Below are 26,875 nucleotides of genomic sequence, written 5' to 3'. Positions count from 1 at the left end.
GGTCTTTTCCAATGAGTCAGCTCTTTGCATGAGGTGGCCAAAGTATTGGAGTTTCAGCTTCAACATCAGTCCTTCCAATAAACGCCCAGAACTGATCTCCTTTAGGATGGACTGCTTGGATCTTCTTGCAGTCCAAGAGACTCTCAAGAGTCTTCTCCAACACCACAGTTCAAAAGCATCAATTCTTTGGCGCTCAGCTTTCTTCACCGTCCAACTCTCACATCCATACATGACCACTGGAAAAACCATAGCCTTGACTAGATGGACTTCTGTTGGCAAAGTAATGTCTCTGCTTTTTAATATGCTATCTAGGTTGGTCATAATCTTCCTTCCAAAGAGTAAGCGTCTTTTAATTTCATGGCTGCAATCACCATCAGCAGTGATTTTGGAGCCCAAAAAATAAAGTCAGCCACTGTTTCCACTGTTTCCCCATCTACCTCCCATAAAGTGATAGGACCAGATGCCAATAGTTGAGCTTTAAGCCAACTTTTTCACTCTCCTCTTTCACTTTCATCAAGAGGCTCTTTGCTTCTTCTTCACTTTCTGCCATAAGGGTCATGTCATCTGCATATCTGAGGTTATTGATATTTCTCCTGGCAATCTTGATTCCAGCTTGTGTTTCCTCCAGCCCAGCGTTTCTCATGATGTACTATGCATATAAGTTAAATAAGCAGGGTGACAATATACAGTCTTGACGTACTCCTTTCCCTATTTGGAACCAGTCTGTTGTTCCATATCCAGTTCTAACTGTTGCTTCCTGACCTGCATACAGGTTTCTCAAGAGTCAGCTCAGATGGTCTGGTATTCCCATCTCTTTCAGAATTTTCCACAGTTTATTGTGATCCACACAGTCAAAGGCTTTGGCATAGTCAATAAAGCAGAAATAGATGTTTTTCTGGAACTCTCTTGCTTTTTCAATGGTCCAGAGGATGTTGGCAATTGGATATCTGGTTCCTCTGCTTTTTCTAAAACCAGGTTGAACATCTGGAAGTTCAGGGTTCACGTATTCCTGAAGCCTGGCTTGGAGAATTTTGAGCATTACTTTACTAGCGTGTGAGATGAGTGTAATTGTGCGGTAGTTTGAGCATTCTTTGGCATTGCCTTTCTTTGGGATTGGAATGAAAACTGACCTTTTCCAGTCCTGTGGCCACTGTCTAGTTTTCCAAATTTGCTGGCATATCAAGTGCAGCACTTTCACAGCATCATCTTTGAGGATTTGAAATAGCTCAACTGGAATTAATTTAAATGGGTTTCATTGTACAAATAGATAAAATGGGTATTCAACATACTAAACTCAAACAATTGTGTTCTGGATTAAATAAACAAGAGGAAACAACACAGTCATCAGAGAAAACGCTGAGTAACAGCCACTCAGGAAATCTAGCTTTACGTGCTCCATGAGCTTTGTACTTAATTTCCTGAGATTAACTATTGCTATGTTGTCAACACATTAAAAGAGCCAGGGGAGCACACTGGATCCTTCTATGAGATAGACATGGGGCAGTTTTTGGTTCCTCTACTTGCCTGCAATCTAGTCTCGGTTAAATTAATTACCTTTCTTGAGCCTCAATTTCATGTCTATAAAAATGAGCATAACAGATACTTTATTAAGAGACTGAAAGGATTAAATAACAAAAGGTGCATAAATTCCCAGCAGAGCAAAGAGCACACAGTAGATGTGGAGAGTTATCTCCCCTCCGCCACCCGCTCCTGAGCCCTGCTCCTGGCGCTCCCCACAATGTTACAGCATGCAGGCGAAGGCATGCCCAGTACACCAAGTCATTCATACATCGTTAGATGCTTGTTAGGTCAGTGATGATATTCCTACTTTCATTGCCAATACTGGTGATTTATGTTTTCTCTCTCTTTTCATTGGTCAGTCTTACTAGCAGATTATCAATTTTATTAATCCTCCCTAAGAACCAATTTTCTTTTTCTTCTTTCTTTGCTTTTTTAATCACTCTGTGGTCTTTTTTTTATTTTATTGATTTCTGTTCTTGTCTTTATTTTCTTTTTTCTACTTACTATAGCCGTATTTTGGTTTTCTTTCCTTACCTGAAGGTGGAAACTTTGAACATTAATTTAAGATTTGTTTCTTGTTGTTGTTCTAATATATATATATATATATATATATAATACAATTTATAGTTATTTATATTCATCTAAGCACTGTTTTAGCTGCTTTGCACAAATTTTGTGTAATATGTTCACTATCATTCATCGACTCAGTGGGCGTGAGTTTAAGCAGGCTCCGGGAGTTGGTGATGGACATGGAAGTCTGGTGAGCTGCATGCAGTCCATGGGGTCACAAAGAGTTGGACACGACTGAGCGACTGAACTGAACTGATTATTCATTTCATAAGAGTATAATTTCTCTTATTACTTCTTCCTTGACCCATCATTATTTAGACTTGTATTTTTAATTTCCACATGCTTGTTTATTTTCTAGGTTTTCCATTGTTATTAATGTCTCGTTTAATTTCATTGTAGTCAGACAACATTATGAACAATCTAAAATGCTTAGGCCTTATTCAAAGTTGTTTATGGTGTAACATATGGTCTATCTTGGCAAACATCCTATGCACACTAAAAGAATGTACGTTCTGTAGTTTTTAGTTACAGATTTAACAACTGGTGGTGTTCCTTTCAACATGAATTCAAAAGAGTTTCCTTTTGTATTATATTTCTTGCAGTACAGGTCTGATGGCAGTGAATCCTCTCATTTTTAATTTATCTGAATTTTTTTTTATTTTTCCTCTATTTTGAAGTATAGTTTGACTGAATATAGATTTTCAGGTAGTTAGATTTTTTTTTTAACTCCAGCCCTTTAAAAATGTCATACGTTGGCTTTCATTGTTTCTAATTAGAAATAAGTCACCACTTGTGTAATTCCCTATACATCATATTTTAGGTTTTTTTCCTCTGGCTACCCTGTATTTATCTACAGATTCTGTCTATGTTTTTAGATTTACAATCTCTCTCCTCTCCCTCAATTACAACACGATCTTTGCAACAGTATTAATAGAATGTAATTGAGGACTACTCTTATCATCATTTTAAAGAATTAATAGCCAACAGAGAACTAAAAAGAAAATCATATACTAACTTTCTGTTCAATGATTACTGAGTTGGTGATTAAAATTACAGGAAAATCTGAATCATATGCAACCAAATGTAGCATTTATCCAAGAAACTAAAAGAGAATTTTTTCCTAGTTACTTTCATAATTACATAATCAACCTTAGCTATAGAAGTTCTAAATGTTATACAAAATACAGTGTCAAGAAAAAGGTAAAGAAAAAAAATAATAATAATAACATCACACCATAAGACACTGAAATCACTCATCCAGGGCATTTTTGTCCTGTCTGATCAATTTTTCTATTTCTGTCTGCTCAGTAAGATACTCTGAAGCTATGGTCAGAAGTACATGTTTTTAGACTGGTGTGTTTTGACCACAATTACATTCATTCAGGGAACAAGAAGATCCCTGAGGACAGAGAAGAATGAAGGGGGCAAAGAGGACTAGAAAATAAGGAGTTAGAGTTTCACTGTGAGGGTGACTGGACACCACAGGGACAAGGGATTGCCATGATCTCATCTGCATTTTGAAAAGGCCGTTCAAACTACTCTGTAGGAAGCACTTCTGAGAAGAAAGTGATAGTTCAGAGAAGAAAGGTGGTGGTTTTCATTGATGTAACAAAATGAAAGTGTTAGTTGCATAGTTGCCTCTGACTCTGCAACCCCATGGACTGTAGCCCACGCAGCTCCTCTGTCCATGGGATTTTCCAGGCAAGAGTACTGGAGTGGGTTGCCATTCTCTTCTGGACGGGATCTTCCCGACCCAGGGATCAAACCAGGGTCTCCTGCATTGCAGGCAGATTCTTTACCACCTGAGCCAACAGGGAAGCCTGAGGTAACAGAGGTACTAAGTTAAATGGTAGGTTTAGAGACTTGTTTTTAAGAGTCCTGCTCCACCAGGTCGGAGAAGGCAATGGCACCACACTCCAGTACTCTTGCCTGGAAAATCCCATGGACGGAGGTGCCTGGTAGGCTGCAATCCATGGGGTCGCAAAGAGTCGGACGCAACTGAGCGACTTCACTTTCACGTTTCACTTTCATGCATTGGAGAAGGAAATGGCAACCCACTCCAGTGTTCTTGCCTGGAGAATCCCAGGGCCTGGTGGGCAGCCATCTATGGGGTCGCACAGAGTCGGACACGACTGAAGCGACTTAGCAGCAGCAGCAGCAGCAGCAGCTTCACAAGGTGGACTGAATGCAGGGTGTAAGGGAAAGTCAGGCATCCCAGGAGGCTCAGATGATAAAGAATCTGCCTGAAATGCACTTTCTTTTCACTTTCCAGCTTCTGGTCTGAGGTAGGGAACGCTGAGAAAACAATAGGGTTTTTTTTTTTTTTGATACACTTAATAGACAGCCAAATTGAGAAGTAATCAAGCAGCTGGAAATTTTGGGAAATGGAGAAAAGGATAAAGGATAAAATTAAAATAATTCAAAATATAAACCCTCTACCTAGAAAGAAATATCTGCTAATATTTTAGAATACTTCTTTTGAACCTCACTAAATGAATTTGAAAAGTAACCTTCTTTAAACGATTTTACCAAAGAGTGACTATAAAAAGCAAATATAACTACAGTATACAGCAGAAATTCTCTTTGATCAGTTATTTTAGCATGATGGTTTCCCTAAAGAATCCAATAAGAATTATCCATCAGGGGCTTCCCTGGTGGTCCAGTGGCTAAGACTCCATGCTCCCAATGCAGGAGGCCCAGGGTTCAATCCCTAGTCAGGGAACTAGATCCTATGTGCTGCAACTAAGACCTGGCACAGCCAAATAAATAAATTAAAAAAAAAGAATTATCCATCAAAAAAAAAAAAAGAATTATCCATCAATGAAAGTACTAACATGTGGGATAGTATCTGTCATTCCTAAAAATATTCAAGTAAGTTTTCTACTATAGCAAACCAAGATGCTATATGAACTGATCAACTATACTGAGACAAATTATTTGTTAGCTATTTATCACTTAAGATTACAAATGATCACTATTTTATAAAATTTATTATTATCACTACATGTTTATTCCTTGATCCTGTTTGCAATTAATCAGTGCAATTTGATAATTACTCCACCAGCTGATATAACTGGCAGGCTTACTATTTTAAAGAACAAAAAGAACAAATTCAACATTGTACTGTATATAACCCTTAAGGGACTCATGAAATCAATGAAAAGGTGACTGTTTTTAGCTTACATTTTAGACTATGCAATGAAATTTTATATGCAACCATATTATCTAAAAATGCCTTACTAGAATAATAAAAAATATCACTCCAAGAAACTTCTCTCCCTCACCAAAAAAAAAAAAAGGAGGGGGAGGATTGAAATTTCTAAACATATACAGACTCAGTTCAGTTCAGTTCAGTCACTCAGTCGTGTCCGACTCTTTGCGACCCCATGGGCTGCAGTTTGCCAGGCATCCCTGTCCACTGTCAACTTCTGGAGCTTGCTCAAACTCATGTCCATCGAGTTGGTGATGGCATCCAACCATTGTCCTCTGTTGTCCCCTTCTCCTCCCGCCTTCAATCTTTCCCAGCATCAGGATCTTGTCCAATGAGTCAACTCTTTGCATGAGGTGGCCAAAGTATTGGAGTTTCAGCTTCAACATCAGTCCTTCCAATGAACACCCAGGACTGATCTTCTTTAGGATGGACTGGTTGGATCTTCTTGCAGTCCAAGGGACTCTCAAGAGTCTTCTCCAACACCACAGTTCAAAAGCATCAATTCTTCGGCACTCATATTTCTTTATAGTCCAACTCTCACATCCATACATGACTACTGGAAAAACCATAGCCTTGACTAGATGGACCTTTGTTGGCAAAGTAATGTCTCTGCTTTTTAATATGCTATCTAGGTTGGTCATAACTTTCCTTCCAAGGAGTAAGCGTCTTTTAATTTCATGGCTGCAGTCACCACCTGCAGTGATTTTGGAGCCCAGAAAAATAAAGTCAGCCACTGTTTCCATTGTTTCCCCATCTATCTGCCATGAAGTGATGGGACCACATGCCATGATCTTAGTTTTCTGAATGTTGAGCTTTAAGCCAACTTTTTCACTCTCCTCTTTCACCTTCATCAAGAGGCTCTTTTGTTCTTCTTCACTTTCTGCCATAAGGGTGGTGTCATCTGCATATCTGAGGTTATCGATATTTCTCCTGGCAATCTTGATTCCAGCTTGTGCTTCCTCCAGCCCAGTATTTCTCATGATGTACTCTGCATATTAGTTACATAAGCAGGGTGACAATATACAGTCTTGACGTACTCCTTTCCCTATTTGGAACCAGTCTGTTGTTCCATATCCAGTTCTAACTGTTGCTTCCTGACCTGAATACAGGTTTCTCAAGAGGCAGGTCAGGTGGTCTGGTATTCCCATCTCTTTCAGGATTTTCCACAGTTTATTGTGATCCACACAGTCAAAGGCTTTGGCATAGTCAAGAAAGCAGAAATAGATGTTTTTCTGGAACTCTCTTGCTTTTTCAATGATCCAGAGGATGTTGGCAACTTGATCTCTGGTTCCTCTGCCTTTTCTAAAACCAGCTTGAACATCTGGAAGTTCACGGTTCACGTATTGCTGAAGTCTGGCTTGGAGAATTTTAAGCATTACTTTACTAGCGTGTGAGATGAGCGTAATTGTGTGGTAGTTTGAGCATTCTTTGCATTGCCTTTCTTTGGGATTGGAATGAAAACCGACCTTTTCCAGTCCTATGGCCACTGCTGAGTTTTCCAGATTTGCTGGCATATTGAGTGCAGCACTTTCACAGCATCATCTTTCAGGATTTGAAATAGCTCAACTGGAATTCCATCACCTCCGCTAGCTTTGCTCATAGTGATGCTTCCTAAGGCCCACTTAACTTCCCATTCCAGGATGTCTGGCTCTAGGTGAGTGATCACACCATCGTGATTATCTGGGTCGTGAAGAACTTTTTTGTACAATTCTGCTGTATATTCTTGCCACCTCTTCTTAATATCTTCTGCTTCTGTTAGGTCCCTACCATTTCTGTTCTTTATTGAGCCCATCTTCGCATGAAATGTTCCCTTGGAATCTCTAATTTTCTTGAAGAGATCTCTAGTCTTTCTCTTTCTATTATGTTCCTCTATTTCTTTGCACTGATAACTGAGGAAGGCTTTCTTATCTCTCCTTGCTATTCTTTGGAACTTTGCATTCTGCATTCAGATGGGTATATCTTTCTTTTTCTCCTTTGCTTTTCACTTCTCGTCTTTTCGCAGCTATTTCTAAGGCCTCCTCAAACAGCCATTTTGCTTTTTTGCATTTCTTTTTCTTGGGGATGGTCTTGATTCCTGTCTCCTGTAAAATGTCACAATCCTCCATCCGTAGTTCATCAGGTATTCTGTCTATCAGATCTAGTCCTTTAAATCTATTTCTTACTTCTACTGTACAGTCATAAGGGATTTGATTTAGGTCATACCTGAATGGTCTAGTGGTTTTCTCCACTTTCTTCAATTTCAGTCTGAATTTGAATATACAGACTGGCCATTCAATAATCTGTTAGCAATGAGGATTTCATCAACTCTTGTTTTGAGAAAACAACTTCATACTTGTTCACCTGAATTTTAAAATGTGAGATCTATTTATGACACACAGTTATATTCTGCCCCTTAAACAAAGGGACACTTAGCTACTCATGTTCCCTAAACCTCTATCCCAACCTTAGGCTTCCCAACACTATGTGTTACTTCAGCCACTCCATAAATGAACAAAGACCAGGAAAGGAAAACCATAACCTTCAGTCTCAGAATAATTTGTAAAAAGGCTGGCAGTTTCACAAGTATTTTGCCTGGATTTAAGGAAAATAAATGTATATATACATATACCCAAAAAAAGGTGCAATGCAATAAGTTGGTCTAAAAAAAATCCTTAAGATGAAGTATAGTCTGTATAACACAAAACGTGGGAGAATGTACTTAATGCCATGTACCTTTCAGCAGCACTTTATGAACTGAAGGTCATTCAGGAGAGGTACTTACGCCATAGCCTTACACCCATGATTCCAGTGTCTTTTGGAGGCAGTATGCTCATTTACCTTATTTTAAATACATACTTAAAGTCTTTTATTTATTTACTCCTAAATCTCTGTTTTCTGTGAGATCTTGATCTTGCCAACAGAGTTTCTCTCATCAAGGCATTTTTCAAAAACATACACCCCAAAGTCAGTGTGCCATTGAATAAATTTCTATAGAATCATTTCAGTTTTTAATAATACAATTCAATGTAATGAAAATAAAGTTTACTGAAAGACTAAACATACTGAAACAGTTAGTAGATCTCTCCGGATCCTTAATTTACTGTGAGGGAAAAATGAAATTTTTCTCCCTTTGGCAATTGTTTCAAAAAGCCAAACTTGTAAAAAATCAAAAGTTGTCATTGAGAGAAAAGGTCATTTATCATTCACTGATTGGTAACCAGCAAAAAGTGTTTTTTTAAAAAGGCACATAATTATATTTTCATCTCCATTCTGTACATAACACAAAAAATTAAACACCTAGTTTGGGGGAATGAGACATGTTTCAAATTATTTTCAATATATTTGGTACTTGTTGACATTTTCAAGCTATTCAAGATGACAATTTCCAACACAACAAATACCAATTCATTTAATAATTCCCAGGTAGTTTGCCAATAACTAAATTACATGTAAGAAAAAGCAGCAGCAGCCATTAGCAAAAATAACCCATCTTAAATTTTTCTTTAACATTATATTTAAAAGAAATAATCACTGAACAATGAAATGGCATTTATGTTCTTGAGTTTCATTATGTTTTTTACCTCTTGGACATTTATGAGATCTAAATTTGATTTGATTTAATTTAATAAGAATCCTTCTTATATAATTCTGATTCCACTGTCACTAATAATTTACTTAAGATTTAATTGTAAAATGTAGTAGGTGACGTAGTCCCATAAAGTAGCGTAAATAGGTACATCTTGGTTTTATATCTTGGCTTGCATGAAACTAGTTTACTCCCGCTATACAAGTTTGGAAGATAAAGCATACAGTAACCTTTATTCTACTAGCAGCTCAAGTCTTGTCTGTTTCTATGACAATCTTCCTATCCAGACAATGGGAAATGAGAACTGATAGAAACAAGAACAACTATTTTAAGGGCTGGCCCTAATGGGCCAACAGAGTGGATCTAATTTCCCAACTCCCTATCAGTTCCTCTCTCTCCCTAGCCTGACACAGAAGCTGGAACCCTATGGCCACTTACTGTATACTGAGCATTTCTTTAGACAAATATACCCTAATACAAATGCCAGCTCTATCTGATGTACAGATGACCAAGGGTTTCATGAAAATCAATGCAAATATGAAGTCACACTTAAAATGCTTGACTTGCAGATGGCACAGAAAGATCAATATTATTACAGGTCATCATACCCCACACCTGTGACCCCCACAAAACAAAATAAATTTTCACTAACAAAATCTTCACTGATAACAAAGACTTTATATTTTATCTATGAAACAGTTATCATTTTTAAAATGCCAGAGACAATAGACTGTTGGCTTTACTGTTGTAAGGGAAAGGACTTTCAACAAACAAACTAGTATCTGCATGACAAGTCCATCTTTCCTTTCCACTATCCCAAGGGAAGCATCTCTATTTGTGTAACCTGGAGTTCTGTCCTCTCAAGAAACACTGTTTTAAGGGTATTTGTCTCCAAGGAAAACAAATCTATTAGCCAGGTAGCAAATGAGCCAAAGCTTCCTTCTAAAAGAACTTTTTCAGTAGAAGCAACAGAATGATGATGCTAATTATAACTCTATTTTCCATTCTTAGCTAAATGCTGCTTCGGCAATGAACAAGCAATATTTTGTCTCAATTTTGAGTAATAAGGCAAGCAGTAAGAAAACTCATATTAAATGAACTTTTCAACTACTTAGCAAATTTCTTCAAATGGCATAATCAATATTTCAAAGTGAAAGTGGGATTTTTTTTTTTTTTGGAAGAGATTTGTTCTCAAGGAAAAAAAAAAATCAGAATAGGGCTTACTCTTTGGAGAAATCATTATAAAATGTTTTATGGGCTCTGCTTGCTTGTTTTTGTTCTTCTCTTGATATTTGGAAAAGACTGTCTTTCTTAATTATGTGTCATAATGATCCCCCTCATTTCAACTTTAGCAAATTATCCTCCAACGGTATCATTAAAACTACTGTTAGCTATGCTATCCTTGGAGGAAATTAGCATTGTAGGCAGAAGTTTCACATATAACACCCTACTCCATGATACCATTTTAAGAAACCATCAGTAAAAAGGTGAAATCAGATATTCTTTGGTGGGAAGCACATACATACATTTTGTACTGAGAGATGATCAAATTTTAAAATGCTTTTCAGATGGTATTAAGTAATTCTATAATTTTTTTAATATCATTTTTGATCAATCACATGAAAAGAAAATATATGCCTACATCCAACATTAATCCTTTAACTTCCTCTAGTATTACAGGGCACTTCTGATTCTTGTCTAAAAGGATAGCGCAGAATTATAACTTTGCTGCAAAGATCCATGGGCTTGCTGAGACCAGCATGGAGAATACTGTCAAGAAAAGCAAAGAGAAAGAAAGGGAGGGAGGGAGGCAAGAAGGAAGAAAAGGAGAGAAAGAAGATACTGTAGTTTCCTGAAAGGCTAAGAAGATATCCAGGTAGCATCCAGACCAACAGGTGGCTTCCAGCTTCACCTGTACCTTCCATGACTCAATGTGAATATGGGTTAATCAGTGTACTAGTTTTCTAAAGTACATGGATTTTATTAAAATGAACACTGTTTATTAGGCAAATTGATAGCTGCATACATAATAAAACATTCCATCATAATAAAAGACTATTTTTATCAATATCTGTATAGTACTTCATTATTTTTAAGCTACCAGAATTATGTTTTTGGAACTACCACAGGAAAGCTGGTTTTAATAAAGTATAGGATGGTGTGATGTTGAAATATTATTCACAAAATACATTCAACTGGGTCTGCCGTGCACACTGAGGTAGAAACCTATGCCCACAACAGTTCATGGTTAAAAAGCGAAAGCATAAATTAATTGTCAGAATGCAGAGGCTGGAGATTCTTCCATAATGAGCTGCAAAGGTAAGACTAAATTTCAATTTTCTTAACTGTTAATACAAATTGGAATAACCATTGGTACTGTTTTTAAAAGGCAAGTAGAATAAAGGAGAAAAATGGTGCTAGGACATTTAAAATTACAAGTCATCTCAGGGAAAACAGATTGTCTGACTGGTCCAGAAAGCATTCAACAGTACAAGCATAGCAAGTATTTCATACTACCTGCATTCTAAGCTGCGTATTAAGAATTAGTCCAGGAAAGAAACACAAAAATGTAGTTATTTTGACGGTGAACTAGTCCCATCAATAGACAGGAAATAATCAGAACTTGTTTTAAACAATGGCGTGACTATAATTGCGGTTGTTATAAATGTAAATTTTGAAATGATAGTCATCTCAGTGCACTTCTTAAAACAGAACTAATTAGATGCTTTTAATGGTATAGATATGAACTATCATTTCACCTAGCAATTTTGCTAAAGACAAATTGATTCATGGTGCCATCTGCAATATGAAACTATCTTTAATATTAAACATCATTATATGATCCTTTCAGGGATTAAAAACAGAAGGTAGGTCTCTTCAAATGGATCAAGAATTAAAAATAAAATCCCTTCTTCAAAGTAATTTTAAAGAATATAATCAAATACTCAACATTCCCCCAATCAAATGTAATTTTTCAGACATTTCTGCAAATTAAACAACCTCTTGAATGCTTTCATTAATATTGATAGATTTTTTTCAAATCAAAACAATTATAAGCTACATGTTTCTGTTTATAGCTTTCATTTTCAACTGCTTGTTTTGGCAGTTAAGTGTTGATTGTAACTTGTCTTAATTTTCATAAGTGTTTAGATTCAAATTGAGCAGAAAATTCATTAGCAGTAGTTAATCTCTATTTTCGTGTCTATTTTCAACTCAACCGTGTTTTGATGAACTGTGAACTCATTCATGGAAAGAGATGATGGGCCTTGTAACAACAAGTAAACTAATTTGAACTATAAATTTAATTACTCAAATTACCAAAATAAAACAAACTTTCAACAGCAGCAACTTTACTGCCCACCAAGAGGCTGACAAAGTAGCTGAGAAAATTAGTTCTATCTCCAAAAGGCTGACCAGCCTCTGATGGTGAATACACTGCAGATAAAACCTGACTAAAATTTCTTGCCTGACTTAATAAGCTTCTCCATATTTGCCTAGGGCATTGTACAAGATGGCCAAGAAGACTGACCACATCATGGATACATGCCCTACTGTCTCTCATTTACAAAATTTTAAATAACCTTATTGTAGTTTGAAAAATATTAAGACAAGGCCATACATGACAAAATTATTTTTTAATATGTGAGAAACTATTTGACACCAAATAAGAAAATGAAATATTTAAAATCAGTTGTAATTCTTTTTGATAATACAACCAGATGTTCAAGAATTACTGCTTCCGAAGGCAATTACAACTCTCTAGGTGCTGAAATACAATTTAAAGGTACTAAATCACAGAAATCAGTAACTTTTTTTTTTTTGAGTATAGCTGAGTAACAATGTTATGTTAGTTTCAGGCATACAGTAAAGTGATTCAGTTATACATATACATCTATCTTTTCTTTTATAAATTATTTTCCTATTTAGGTTATTAGAGGGTGTTGAGCAGAGCTGCTTGTGCTATACCTGTAGGTCCTAATTGGTTATCTATTTTAAATATAGTAATGTATAAATGTCAATCTCAAAACTAAATTTTAAAAGAAAGTAATGCCTTAGGTTCTGAGAACCTATGTTATTCATTAAATACTCTGTTCATTCTATGAAGCTTCATTGGTAACTATTTAAAAGTAAGTGTTTCCTTTAGCCTCACTAGACAATTATGAGGAGGAAAAAAGCACGGGTAATTATTCAAAAGAAGTAACTCTCTGCTGAAAGGACAGGAAGTAGAAATGTGAAAATCTACAGTGCAGAATATCAGTGCTTATTTCAGAGGTTAACTCAACAAATACAAAGCAAATTTTTTTTTTCGGAGGGGCGGGGAGCAGAGGACAACAAATTGGAGTGGTGGTGTACAAAAAGACAACATTTCAATCCAGCAGGTTTTGTAACTAGGATTTCTATATACAATATAAGGCAGCAAGAATATCATTCTTCAAAGAAACTGTTAACAACAGTGATGCCTGGGGACAAACAATTCATTTAAATTATTTATTGAGCACCTGCCTAGTGTCAGGCAGGGTTCTTAGGCACCAGGCTTACGGGAGCAAATATGAAGCTTGCCTTCTTTGGAGGGAAGAAAGACACTAAACAAATCAACAAGACACCTGCACACAATTTCTCAGGCTATGAGGACAGGAAGACAGAGCCATGTGATGGCGGACGACTCGGGGTTGTGGAGCTCCAGTTGACGCGGCCCCAGGGACCCTCTATGGAGATGCTATTTCCAAACTGAGGTTCCTGGACAATCCATATATTCCTTTAAATAATTTCTACCTCATGATTTAGGACTACATTTTTATAACATAACCTTTCAGTTGAACACATTTATTTTCAAACATTCCAGCGGAATTAATTTTTCCCATCCAACTGGAAGATCTGTTGGTCTTAAGAGGGAGAGACAGGAGTGGTCTGGGTCATCACCAAAAGGACACAACGAAATACCAACTGGAGTTTACAAAGAAAGGGATAAAAATGTGCAGGAAGTTTGGTGTAAATGCACCTTTGAATTCAAAGGGGACTACTTCTGACTGGAAAAATATTAAGGATTGTATGAGAGAAAGTGAGCACTTTATCATTACCCAGAGAGATGGAATGTGGATAATCTTTTTTTTTTCTGACTGGTTTACGTTCAAAAAGATTTCAAAAAGAAAGATGGCAATCCATTGTAAAGCTAATACCGAAGAAAGGAAGACAAATCAGCAGGGGACCCAATGTTGGTATCATTACATACTATTAACGTTAGTTTCAGTATCATTGACTGTTTAACCCCGGAAAATGAAATAATCTGAATATCCCAGTATTATGCTGCTTTCACTTTTATTATGAAAGCAATGAATCAAATATACCATGCATGTGGGAAAAGAACTAACCTGAATAATAACCAAATCTATGTGCTGGGGTTTCACTGGTTTTAAAACTATCCCACATCACAAACCTGAGTTAAGGATTACCACTATGAATGACAAGTCCCAAAACTCAAATGTACATGATGAAGAAACCATACCAATGTGAAATATGAAATTTAAAAAATCAACTCTCTGAGCAAGCTCCGGGAGTTGGTGATAGACAGGGAAGCCTGGCGTGCTGCAGTCCATGGGGTCGCAGAGTCGGATGCGACTGAGTGACTGAGATGAACTGAACTGATGAGCAAAATGAGCTTTCTTATTTAAAACAATTTAGGAAGAATTAAAAGACTTACTGTGTCTTGTGAGAGAGATATCTAATTATAAGAAAGCTCTTAATTATCAATACTATAAATTAATGATATATGTACATAGAAAATAAAGAAATTATAAGGAAGAAAATAAAAGTAATAGAAATTTTTAATTTCATCTTTTTCCTAAGCCCAAAGGCTCAGTGGATAGAGAATTCGCCAGCATTGCAGGAGACAGGAGATGGGGGTTTGATCCCTGGATCAGAAAGATACCCTGGAGTAGGAAATGGCAACCCACTCCAGTATTCTTGCCTGGAAAATCCCATGGACAGAGGAGCCTGGCCGGCTACAGTCCAAAGGGTTGCAAAAGAGTCGGACATGACTGAACGACTAAACATACATATATGTATATTTTTTTTTTCTTTTCACAAAATTAGGCAAGTAAAACATCTGTAGGCTTGCCTAGTGAGTTTTTCATTATGCTACAGTGTTTTTAACTATTCTTTCAATGGTTTTAATAAATCCACAACATTCCTTATAATTCATTCAACTAGGGCTTCCCTGGCGGCTCAGTGATAAAGAATCCGCCTGCCACTGAAGGAGATACAAGTTGGATCCCTGATCTGGGAAGACTCCACATGCCTCAGGGCAGCTAAGCCCATGAGCTGCAACCTTTGAACCTGTGCTCCAGAGCTTGGGAGCCACAACTCCTAAGTCCATGTGCTGCAACTACTGAAGTCGGTGGGTCCTAGGGCCCGGGTGCTGCAATTAGAGAAGCCACCTCAATAAGAAGCCCACGCATCGCAAATACTGAGTAGCCCTGCTCATCGCAACCAGAGAAAAGCCTGCAAGCAATGAAGACCCAGCACAACCAAAATAAATAAGTAATTTATTCCACTATATTCCTGTTGCAATTGATAACTGCTTCCAATATTTTACTGATCAAATGCATGGCCCAGAGAAGAATGCCCTTATCCATTTCTGTGTGTAACTCTAAACTGAGGAGGTGTAGAATTCCCAAGTCAGAGACTTTATACACATTACCAAACTGATTTCCTGGAAAAGATGAATCGTCAGTTTCTACATTCACCCTGCACCATCTCAACAATAAACATAATTTATGTTTAAGTGGTACCACTTTTATGGGTAGCAAAGAAGAGTAATATTCCATTTTGCAATTTGCATTTTTAACCATAATAAGTGGTATATAGTTTCATGTCCTAAAAATAATATGCCTCTGACCTTTAAACACAGGGCTATTACTTTCCTTATTGATATTTAAGAATGTTTAGCACAGTACACATATTTATCTTTTGTTATATGTTCCAACACTTCTTCAGATGTCATTCTCCTTTTAACTGTGCTTGCTTTTGTCACACAAATATTTGTCACTTTATGCAAATACTTTAATCTGTGATAATATGATTGACCCTATTGTGTTTTACTTTTTTGCTCAAAAAATTTCTTTCCCATATCAGTCAGTTATTTTCTACATTTTTCCTTTAAATTCTGTAGTTTGGTTTCCTTTTCTTTTTCTTTTCCACTTTATTTATTTAATTTTTATTGGAGTAAGTTGCTTTACAACCATAAGTTAGTTTCTGCTGTACAGCAGAGTGAATCAACTACATGTATACATATATCCCCTCTATTTTGGATTTCCTTCCCATTTAGTAGGGCTCCCACAGAGTAGAGCTCCCTGTGCTATACAGCAGGTTCTCCTTAGTTATCTATTTTATACACAGTAACAAGAGCATATACATGTCAATCCCAGTCTCCCAGTTCATCCCACCATCCTTACCTGGTGTCCATACATTTGTTCTCTTATGTCTGTGTCTCTATTCTGTTTTGCAAATAAGATCATCTACACCATAGCAACCCACTTCGGTATTCTTGCCTAGAGAATCCCATGGACAGAAGAGCCTGTGGGCTACAGTCCATAGGGTCACAAAGAGTCAGACATGACTGAAGCGACTTAGCACGCATGCACACATACCATTCTCCTAGATTCCACATATATGCATTAATATAGGATATTTGTTTGATTCATTTATAGTTTATCATGGGAATAGAAAACAAAAGGCAGGTTTGAGAGATTGAAAACCTGATTGCTAGCTGGATGGAGGTGGAGGGAGAGGATGTGGATGGGGAGAAGGGAGGTTAAGGAGAACACCCAGAAAGGATTCAAATTGAGAAAAGGGCATCCCATGCTCAGCAAATAACATTGCGAGACTGAGCCTATTTCTAACAACTTTTTTCCTCCTCTTTCACTATAAGTCATATTTCTTGAAATAGTCGTCTCTATTTAATTCTTCACCATTTAATCACCAGACCAAATACAATGGGAGCTACATGTGCTTTTTTCAAAGTCACCAGTGTCTTTTGGTTGCCATACTCAAGGTACGACCATCAGTCTAGCTGACAAACTTGGAAGCATTTAATATTGCACGTTCCATGGTAAAAGTTTCCGCACGTTCCATGGTAAAAGTTTCCCTACTGGTCTTCCGCAGTGGCTCTCTCCCCTTTCCTTCCTTCTCTCCAGTCACTCCGTCTTACCCTCCTCTACAGCTCTTCCTCTCTGCTCATAAATGTTGGCAAGGACTGCTTCAGTAACTCTCCTTCTTAAGACTATCCTTTTCCTGTGCGATTGTACATATTAATATGACCTCAGCCATCAACATAAGAAGATGATTACTTAGTCCTAGCCTCTATGTTAGAATCTCTTTGGAGCTTCCGAGACACATTTCCCTTCCTCATCCCAAATCATACAAGTCTAAAATGAATTCATCATCTTCCATAGGGGATGTGCTTAAACCCGTTTTCCAGTGATATTCCCTGAGTCAGTAAAAGGGCACCTCCATTCAAAATTCACCCAAACTAGAAATCAAGCTAAGCCTTCCCTGCCCAACTCTTCCTTAATCAGTCAGCAAGATTTTTTTTCATACTCTCCTCCTCTCTCTAACACTCACCTTTCTCTCCAATCCCACTTCTATGTCCTTGGTTTAGAAGACCCTTACCCAAATTAGGTTCCTAAATTACCCAAATAGGTTCCTAATCAATCTCTGTGACTTCCTGTCTCACCCCTCCGAATGCATCCTCAACATAAAATGCCAGAGGTTTTTCTAAATTATAAATCTGTCTGTGTTAACCTCCTGCTTAAAATCCTTCAGTTACACCCCCAACTAGTGATAACTGTGACCATTGTTCTTTGAATTTGTATAACTTCCTTTTTGCCAGGAAGTTTATAAGGTGTATTTTACATACATATATGATGTATTTAAACTGGAATTTGTATCTATGTGGCTGGTTCTACTCTGTTAAGTCTATTTCCTCTACACAAAAACAAACTGCTTAGTATTACATGTAAGATTTTCCCACTTACCTATTGATCCTTACCTCATGCTACAAACATCACATACTACACTTTAGTCATATCAAAACCATTTTAATCTCTAGAATATCAAATATTTTTCCTGCCTCCTTATATTGTTCCTTCTGCCTGAATCCTCACCCACGCTCACTTCTCCAAGTTAACTTAGCTATCACATCTGAATTAGGGGATCAAGTATTTTATAATCCCCGCATAGTCTTCTGAATATTTCTCTATCCTAATATGTACCACAGTATAATCATCTGTTTAGTGTCTATTTCTTCAACTGAATGTTAAGTGTCTATAAAATAAGGACTCTATTTCTTGAATGAAAGGTCCAAATTAAGGATACACTCAGAGGATTCAATAAAGGCTGGTTGCAAAAATTATCATTCAGGAAATGTCTAGCAGGCCACTGTGATTGAAATAGGAGGGAGGGGGATAGGGCACAACCTTTAAAAGAATGATATAGCGATAGTGTATGAAAAAGACCTAGCTGGTTAGAATCAACTAGGTTCAAGATGGTGGAAGATTCGCCTTCTAGTAAACCTTGAACCTCAGTGTATGCTCACTGTAATAAAATAGCATAAGCTAAGTGACATACTCAGCAGCACCATGCCAATTCTGAGACTAATCATACAAGGCCAAAAATTGGGCAGTGGCCCAATTCCTGGAAATCCCCTCCCTCATCCCCAAAATAATTGGACTAATCCTCCCACTTATTAGCTTACGAAATTACCCAGCCCATAAAAACTAACCGCTCCATATTCCAGGCTCTCTCTGCTTCTGAGAAGGCTCACATTCTTCCCGTGGGGTGTGTTTCTCCCAAGGTGTTTCACCTTCTAGATGGCCCACATTCTGTGGAGTGTGTTCTCTCTAAATAAATCTACTTCTTACCTATGACTTTGTCTCTCACTAAATTCTTTCTGTGATGAGACAGGACGAACTTCAAATTCACCAGCAACATGATCACTGTGGTACCAGAATCATAAAAGGATGTGAGAAATAACATTGCAAATGTTGGTTGGGGCAGATAAGGATCGTGACCTGAAGATCTCATTCCTATAGCCAGAGAACTTCTACTGGAGGTTTTCAAACAGATGAGGGACAACCTTTGATGCGTGTGTTAAGAAAATAATGCATGGTAAAGTGATACAATGTGAGAGGCTTAGAGACAGTGATAAGAAGACAATTTAATAGGCCCAGAAAGAGTTGAGAGAAACAGAATTCATTTTGAGATAAGCTGATTTCCAGAAACTGGCAGCCATATGCCGATGTCTACCTTTTCTCCTTGTCTCTGTTAAAGTCTTTCCACATAAACCATTTTATCATACAAATTTCTTATCCTTACCAAAATCAGCATGAAGTTGGAATTTTCCGTCTAAGGCCCCACAGGCAGAGTCAATCACGAAGGTTCCAGATTTGAAGGTTTTTAAGACTAGCCTCGCAAATGGTTGAGATGGCCCAGGGAAGAATCGGGAGAGGAAAAAGGGGGCCAATGAGAGAAGCTTGGCCACGTGTACACTAACGAGCAAAGGAGAAAAAGACACTGAAGACAAGGCGGAGACCAGCAGAGTAAACCATGCGCTTAACCTCTCATGGTGATACGGCAACTCCACCCGTAATGCAGCCCCAGAAAGACTGTCTTTGGTTTATATTTATGACCACAGAAGCTGTTAACGAACATTCAACAGGCTTCAGGGCAAAGTTCCATTTTAATAAGGTCATTGCATATCTGAGTACTCTATTCTGATGCTTTGGCTCCATCTAGATAGATGTTAGTACATAAGTACACTTTTCCTGATTGCTATTTTTGTTGTTGGCAAATGCTTCGAATCACTCACAGAAAAAGAAGAGTAATAAGATTATAAAATTGTAGTTAACTGTTCATCTGATTACTGCCTTGACAGTTTTCTCTGATGACTCTTTATCAACACAGTAATTTTATTTCAACATATTTTTCACAATGGTAAAAAACTCAAGACCACTTAGGATGTTTTCCCTCTCTTCAGATTGATGTTTTTAAACCAGAGGGTTGGTCAATTTGGTGGTAATAATAAGTTTATATGAAAAAAATCCTTCTGCATAATCCTTTCTAACATGAAACAGTGAGAAAGACAAAATTCTTTACTTGAAAATTATGAAAGATTCCTTTTATGTGGGTTAATGTAAACCTTGTAAAAGCCCTCTCAAACTTTTAGAATATGATTACCTTAAAAACTTATGTCTGTATGCACAATTTCTGGGTCCTCATCCTAGAAATAGAGACTGCACAGAAAGGATGAAACAGTGGTATGGAAATTCACCATCCTCTCCAATTGGACTCTTTATTGCAGACTTATTGCTTCCATGTGTTAAAAAAAAAAAATCAAATCTTTAAGCCAGCCCCAATCCCTAAAATTTTTGGCATTCTTATTAAGCACTAAATCCAGAAAAGAAGAAAAAAAATTGTATTATTATCCCAAGCTTATCTGAGTCAAGATTTAGTTGACCATTATGGGAATGTATTAGAAATTAATAATAAAGTTAGTTTCTACAAGACTTAAAGAAATTATGCTATTTAAAACTACTGAAATACCAGAAACTATTTAGTCTTAATATTGATAAATAATGCCTATTCTCAATACTGTATTCTAGGATATATGATACATATAAATTGGGGGAAATATTTAAATGGAGGAGGTTAACATATTTTTCTGCACAGTAAAATTTTTGTTTTTTTTTAAGCTGTGATTACGTAAAGCTGATGAATACAAACATCACATCAAATTAAGTCATAATTTTCCAAAACAACACAATCTTCACTCAAACTACACAATGAGGTCAATGAATTAGCTAAACTCTGTTGTCTCTGCCCTTTTCTGCAAATCAAGGTACAAAATGGAATGTGTAACTCCCTAAAAGAAGCTCTCCTCCAAGTTTCGGTATGTGTCAAAGGAAAGGAGGGGAAAGTTCCCTCACCCCAGAGTGAGAACAGATGGGAATGTAAAGTTAGATGGGAAGAGACAGTGAAGCCTTGGATGACCGACCCAGAAATCGTCCCCCGAGGGAGCCAGATACACCAGACCTCACTCTGCTTGTTCTGCCCTTAAGTTAACTTCCAAATTAATCCAGTAGGAATGCAAAGGAGTGCTCAGCTTTGATGGATTGGTTTTGATTTTTCTAAGCATTTACATAAATTTTATGAAAAAACCACTGAGAGATATAAGTTTCAAGTGTTAGGTTTAATTAATACAAAGTAGTCTCCTAAACACTTTTGTGACTTTAACATTACTCCCAACTGAGACTGGTAACAATGAATATTTATTGAAATAATAAAATAAATGACTTTAGGAAAATGACGCAACGGGCATGAGAAAATTTGTGTACACTGAACTCCTTGTATGATAGAAAAATCATCTGCTATAAATTGAAAAGTTATGTAAATAAAATATGGACATATTTTATATTCATTCTTTTCATATTTTATCTAACTAAAAATCATCAGTAGGAAAGCCAGTAATACTTCCCATACTTGCAAAAAAGTTCCTTTACATGACATTCAATATTATACAATGTGATATAATTTTTCTATCAAAAAATATCAATTATAAACTTAAAGAAATATTGTCTAAAATGCTGTATTCTCTTCAAGATTTTTAACTTTTAATATGGGAAATAATTTAAAATTTGAGGAAAATAGAAAATGGTGCTCTCAGTTCTGAAATTAAAACAATAGTTCTGTTGTTAATAGTCGTTCTCTTAAAATATTATATTTTTAAGAGCAATTTTGTAAGATTAAGTATGAGCTATTAAAGAACTACCAAATATCTTCCACAAAACGATGCTTGGGGAGTACATTTTGTTTGTGTTTGTTCACTTTCACATAAAATTTAAATTGTTGATACAATAAGAATAACTCAGCATTTTAATCCTTAGTGCTCAAGTGTACAGATCATTCTCATCCCTAATTTCAAACTTCTTTTCTAGGACAACAATGAAAAGTTCTCTATGTACCTTTTTCCTGCATCCCAGAAAATTGCTTTCAAAATCTTAACCCTGCTTTATCTTTTTTAACCTTACAAAGTATACAGAACAAAAAGAAATGGAGAAGCATGAATCGTTCCAAGTGGTGAAAGCAGCTGCACCTCACACTTAAGTGATTTCAGTTTAAACAAACCCAGGCACTGGGTAATTTGATACAGGCCTCACTTACAATAGGGAATGTGACCGATCTTCCATAAAGAAGATGCTCGATACGATATGCTGCACTTATTTGAATATGTGCATGAAACAATTACTGAAAAGTAGATTATATTATTCAGATTACTCTATATTATATGCAGACATTATCATCAAAAATTTTTTTAAAACCCTCTCAAAGTGTTTAGCATTTCTTTTCTTTCTAGTCAATATACAGAAGCCACAACAGCATTCAGAGATACTATGCTGATTATATTTTGCTAAAATTCACTTTCCACCCTTTCCATTTGTACAAGTAATATCTGAATTTGGCAAAAACAACTGTGAACATTTTCTAAATCTTTTTTGTATTAATAAATCCAAATTCTAATTCCCCAAAACATCAAACGAAGATCTCTGTACAGATTTTACATTGTTGCCTTAAATCATTTTGTGATTAGTTGGTGGAAAGGTTCTCACATGGGAAACAGAGACCATTTTATAATGAATCCAAAACTTCTATCTTCCTCCTGTGAGTGGGGGGTACTCTGAATAAAGAATATGCACTCAACATTTACTCAAGACTCTTATCGTAGACCCAAATCTTCCACCTAATTTTAAAATTGGTTTAATCATGACTGCTATGAATGACAAACACTCATCTGTTAAAGGAATACAGTTGGTTTGGCTTCAAAATTTCTCAGACCTCAGCCACTCAGGATCAGTGGGCATTATTTTGGGAGTCTGAGTATTACAAGGTATGGTCTTTGTTTTGGTGTCTTCATATTATGATAAAAAATATGACCACATTCTGGATCATCTCTTTCACAAACTTGATCACTGATTATTATCATATAACTTCAGGATCTGATTTTGATACAGTGTTTATGACCTTCATGTTAACTTTTTACACTGACTGTATTTAGCTCATAATATGATACTCCTCAAACTAGAATTCACTGGTTTACTCTTGGAGCCTGAGAGACAATGTTCCTTCAACACAAGTCCATGTTATTCAAGACCAGTAGACACCAGGCTAGATAATCTTTCTAATTCTTTTCCACACTGAAACATATGTTACATTCTATTTCAGCTTGTAACAATTAATGGAATTCAAATTTTAAAACCATACTTAGAGAAAGCAGATTTTAGTTATTTCTAAATTCTATGTTCTACTTATTTTCCTTTACCTTTAAATGGTAGTGAAATTTTTGAGATAACAGTAAGATGATATTCAGTGGGCAAAATGAAACAAGGCTGTCAGACAGAGGTTCCATTAGCAACAGCCAATTCCTCTCATTCAAATGGGTTTAGTGGACCACCTATTAAGTAGGAATCAGAAAATCCTAGCTTCTTTTTCCAGTTTGCCTTTGACTTGAAATGGAATCTTGGTGTTAGTGATTCATTCTTGCAAGCCCCATTTTTTTTTCTTTCCAAAGATAGTACATTACATTACTCATGAATAAAATGCACAGTAAATACCAGGTATTCATATTATATAATGATAAGCAATATGCTTCAAATTGTAGTCTCTATAATAAAGAAAACAAATCTACAAAACTCAAATATTTTCTTAATTTTGTTAATGATAATATATACAATATGTAAAAATAACAGCATAATTTTTATAATTATGAATTCTTTTGATCTAGCTTTAAAAATATTTATGCTTAAATTTGATTCATCTAATTTTAAAATATGTATAACATTGTCAATTCATATTTAAAGATATTTTATTGGTAGAAATGATCAAGGTTCATATCTCATAATTTCATATCAAGGTTTTAAAACTTATACTCTTAAAGGAATTTTCAATGTATATGTATCTCAACAATAGAATCATCTTACCACCAGTAAGGTAAAATGTTTGCCAGCTACAAAGATACTCTAAATTTAAAATTCATGCAAATTTCCGCTTAAAATATAGTTATTTAATTTTTTATTTTTAAAAATTATAAAAGATGAAACATTTAAATAATCTTATTCATATTTGTAATGTAAATGTGAATGAAAGTTTCAAGTAAAAATCCTCTAAAGAGGTCTGTAGAATTTTTCCTGATAATCAGCATCTTAACTGAACACTTTTTAAAAAGAGATGCTTTTAAACCATTTCAAAAGTGTTCAATAGCATAATGTAATGCAGTTAATCAAATTAATAAATTAATTATTGACTGTAAAATTATTTACTGAATTTAAATTACTGACTTTTGACAGATTCATTTTTTTTGTAAGGTGAAGGCTATTAAAATCAATCTTATAAACCATTTCCTGATAAGCTTTATCATGGAAAGTTCTATCAAAAGAGAAACATCACATTCAAATTTAAGAGTTTGCTTTTCCTGTTATGCTAGCAAACATAGCTGACATGAGTTTCTTAAGATTATTCCAGACTTCCTTCTTCCCATTAAGGAATTTTTCAGCTTTTAAGATTTCTTTGTAAGAAGATGTAATCAGACCATTATCTGAAGGACAGTGAACTTGAGTCAAATACAAAAATGTACATTTCTAAACAGTGCATACTTTTACATATTGTGATAAGTAATTTTGTTTTTGGAATAGACATATGCAATTGCACAAATGCTTAAATCAGTGCCAAAAAGTTACTCTACCTGAACCGTTGAGCTGATCTCGGAGGCAAAGCCGCCCGTCAAAGGAGCCTCATGACTTATGAGCAGTCGCCCTGTTTTGATCACAGACTGAAAGAGAAAAGGAAGTCTGAGACTGAAGAGAACACATATTTCGAGTATATAATGGTAGTTTTAAGTAATAAAAATAAATTATTTATATCCAATAAACAATTTAAAATTAGCATTTCGATTTTATGCCAAATAAGCTGTAACTCCCTTTCAACCAGACAGTTGTTTGATTTTTGCACTGCTAAAAAAGTTTTCAGTAGTTCATAATCCTAGGGCAAAAGAAAAATGAGATTTGCAATTCTATGTATGTCATTAAAAATGCACTCCATTATATTTTTGTGTTATAAATTGAATTATTGTATTTCACATTTTCCTACCTGAGTATCATTTCTTTTCGTCATGTGACTTTAAGAATGAAAGTGTCTTTTTGTCCATTTGGGAATATATGTGCACATATATAAGTAGTCTCAGGACATTTTTGTGTGGGTGCTAAGAAGGAAAACATAAAAATAGCATGTAAAAACTGTAGCAAAGGAAAAGCTCAAGCCACTAGACATTAAAGAAAGCCAAGCATGAAGAAATCACCAGGAAAGTAAAAGGCAATTACAACTCTCTTTGTTCAAGTGCACTGAAATTTGGTTAATGACCACTAGTCCATTTTAAAGTAGAAAATGTCACAGACGATAAAGACATATTCTCAACACTGGCTTGGTGTGGTTGCTCCCACTGTGCATGACATACTCTGTACAATAATAAATCAAAAAGTAGAGCTATGATATCATAGCAGGAGGCCAGGGTGGTGGAAGGTTAAAAAATATTAAAATTAACAGCAAGTTACTGCTTAAAATATGTTACACAATTACCATATTATAAAGGAGAAGTTGTAATTTTTCCTCTATATTTCCAATCATTTGATATCACCTTCTTTAAATTTTACATTACTATTTTAGGAACATGAAATAAAAATCTTCCAAACAAAAAAGCTTACAGGCAGAGCTCATTTGAGTGCCCTTCACTTTACCACGCTTTGCTTGTAACTGCAGTTTTTACAAACTGAAGTCAGCATTGTCAGATGATGGTTAGCATTATTTTTTTAGCAATAAAGTATTTTTTTAATTAAGACAACATACATTTTTTAGACATAATGCTATTACACACTTTATAGACTACAGTGTAATGTAAGCATAATTTTTACATGCATTAGGAAGCCAAAAAATTCATGTCACTCGCTTTATTTCAATATTCGCTTTATTTCGGCCGTCTGGAACCAAATCCTCAATATCTCCAAGGTATGCCTGTGTATAAATTAAAAATATTTCCTTCATTCTACGCAATTAAAGTTTAGAATTTCAAGAGCATGCAGCAGTTTCAGCCTGCACATGTAAAACTCCAAGATATGGCCAGTAGCCACGACAAAAATAAGTTACTATATCTACTATGTAAATAGTGACTGAAGAATGTAAAATTTTACGAACACTTTAAAGAACACCATCGCCTACTAATGAAATATTAACCTTGGAATATGTTGGGTTTTGAATTTTATGACTATGATTAATTATGCCAATGTGAAAGGCACAAATTAAATTTTAAAGCACCTGGTTAGAAATATAAAGCCAAAAATATTCCACAGACAGGAAAAAAATAAATGCATTCTCAAAGTATTTCCTAAAAAGCTGTCCTGACTTTAAAGATTGCCTATTCAATAAACAGATTTGACAATCAGACCTTTCTTAAAGCTCTGAAACCCAGAATTCTGCCAACATAAGAGCATCTAAGAATGATACAGTCAAAATCCATCTCAGCTAGATGGTACAATCTAGCTAGAGGGTAGAAATGAGAAACATCTATAAAAATGCTGTAATTATGTTCAAACCTCATACAACAGAGCTGGTATTTTTTATGTGAACTGAGGTTTATCCAAGATCAAATGACAAGTTTGAGGATGGTCTCAAAAGGCTAATAAGCAGCCAAGGCCAGTGGCCTACCCTTCCTCTAGCCTGCAGAGGGTAGTAGGGAAACTAAGCACACACACGTACTCAAGACAGAAGCTTCCAGCCTGTGGTGTTCAGGCAACATGATGTGTAAGCAGATAAAATCTGTCAACAGGAGAAAAGCTAAATAAACCGAGATACATCAATAGAGCAGAGTATTATACAGTTATGAAAAAGCCTGAGGACATGCAACAGTGCCT

General features: G+C 35.9%; 1 protein-coding gene across 2 annotated transcripts in view; it reads right to left on the bottom strand.

The window, feature by feature from the left end:
• Positions 1–26,875, bottom strand: part of BCKDHB (branched chain keto acid dehydrogenase E1 subunit beta) — a 265,276-nt gene that overhangs the window by 56,417 nt on the left and 181,984 nt on the right. For both annotated transcript variants that reach the window (XM_081530414.1, XM_081530413.1), the window contains exon 9: positions 24,658–24,744. In XM_081530414.1, the coding sequence (XP_081386540.1) occupies positions 24,658–24,744 (87 nt within the window). The remainder of the gene's footprint in view (positions 1–24,657; positions 24,745–26,875) is intronic.

Source organism: Giraffa tippelskirchi, chromosome 9 (genome assembly GCF_054371585.1).
Source record: "Giraffa tippelskirchi isolate mGirTip1 chromosome 9, T2T-mGirTip1v1.2.pri, whole genome shotgun sequence".
NCBI lineage: Eukaryota > Metazoa > Chordata > Mammalia > Artiodactyla > Giraffidae > Giraffa > Giraffa tippelskirchi.
Note: the sequence above shows the minus strand (reverse complement) of the source record. Positions and strands in the feature narration are given on the sequence as shown.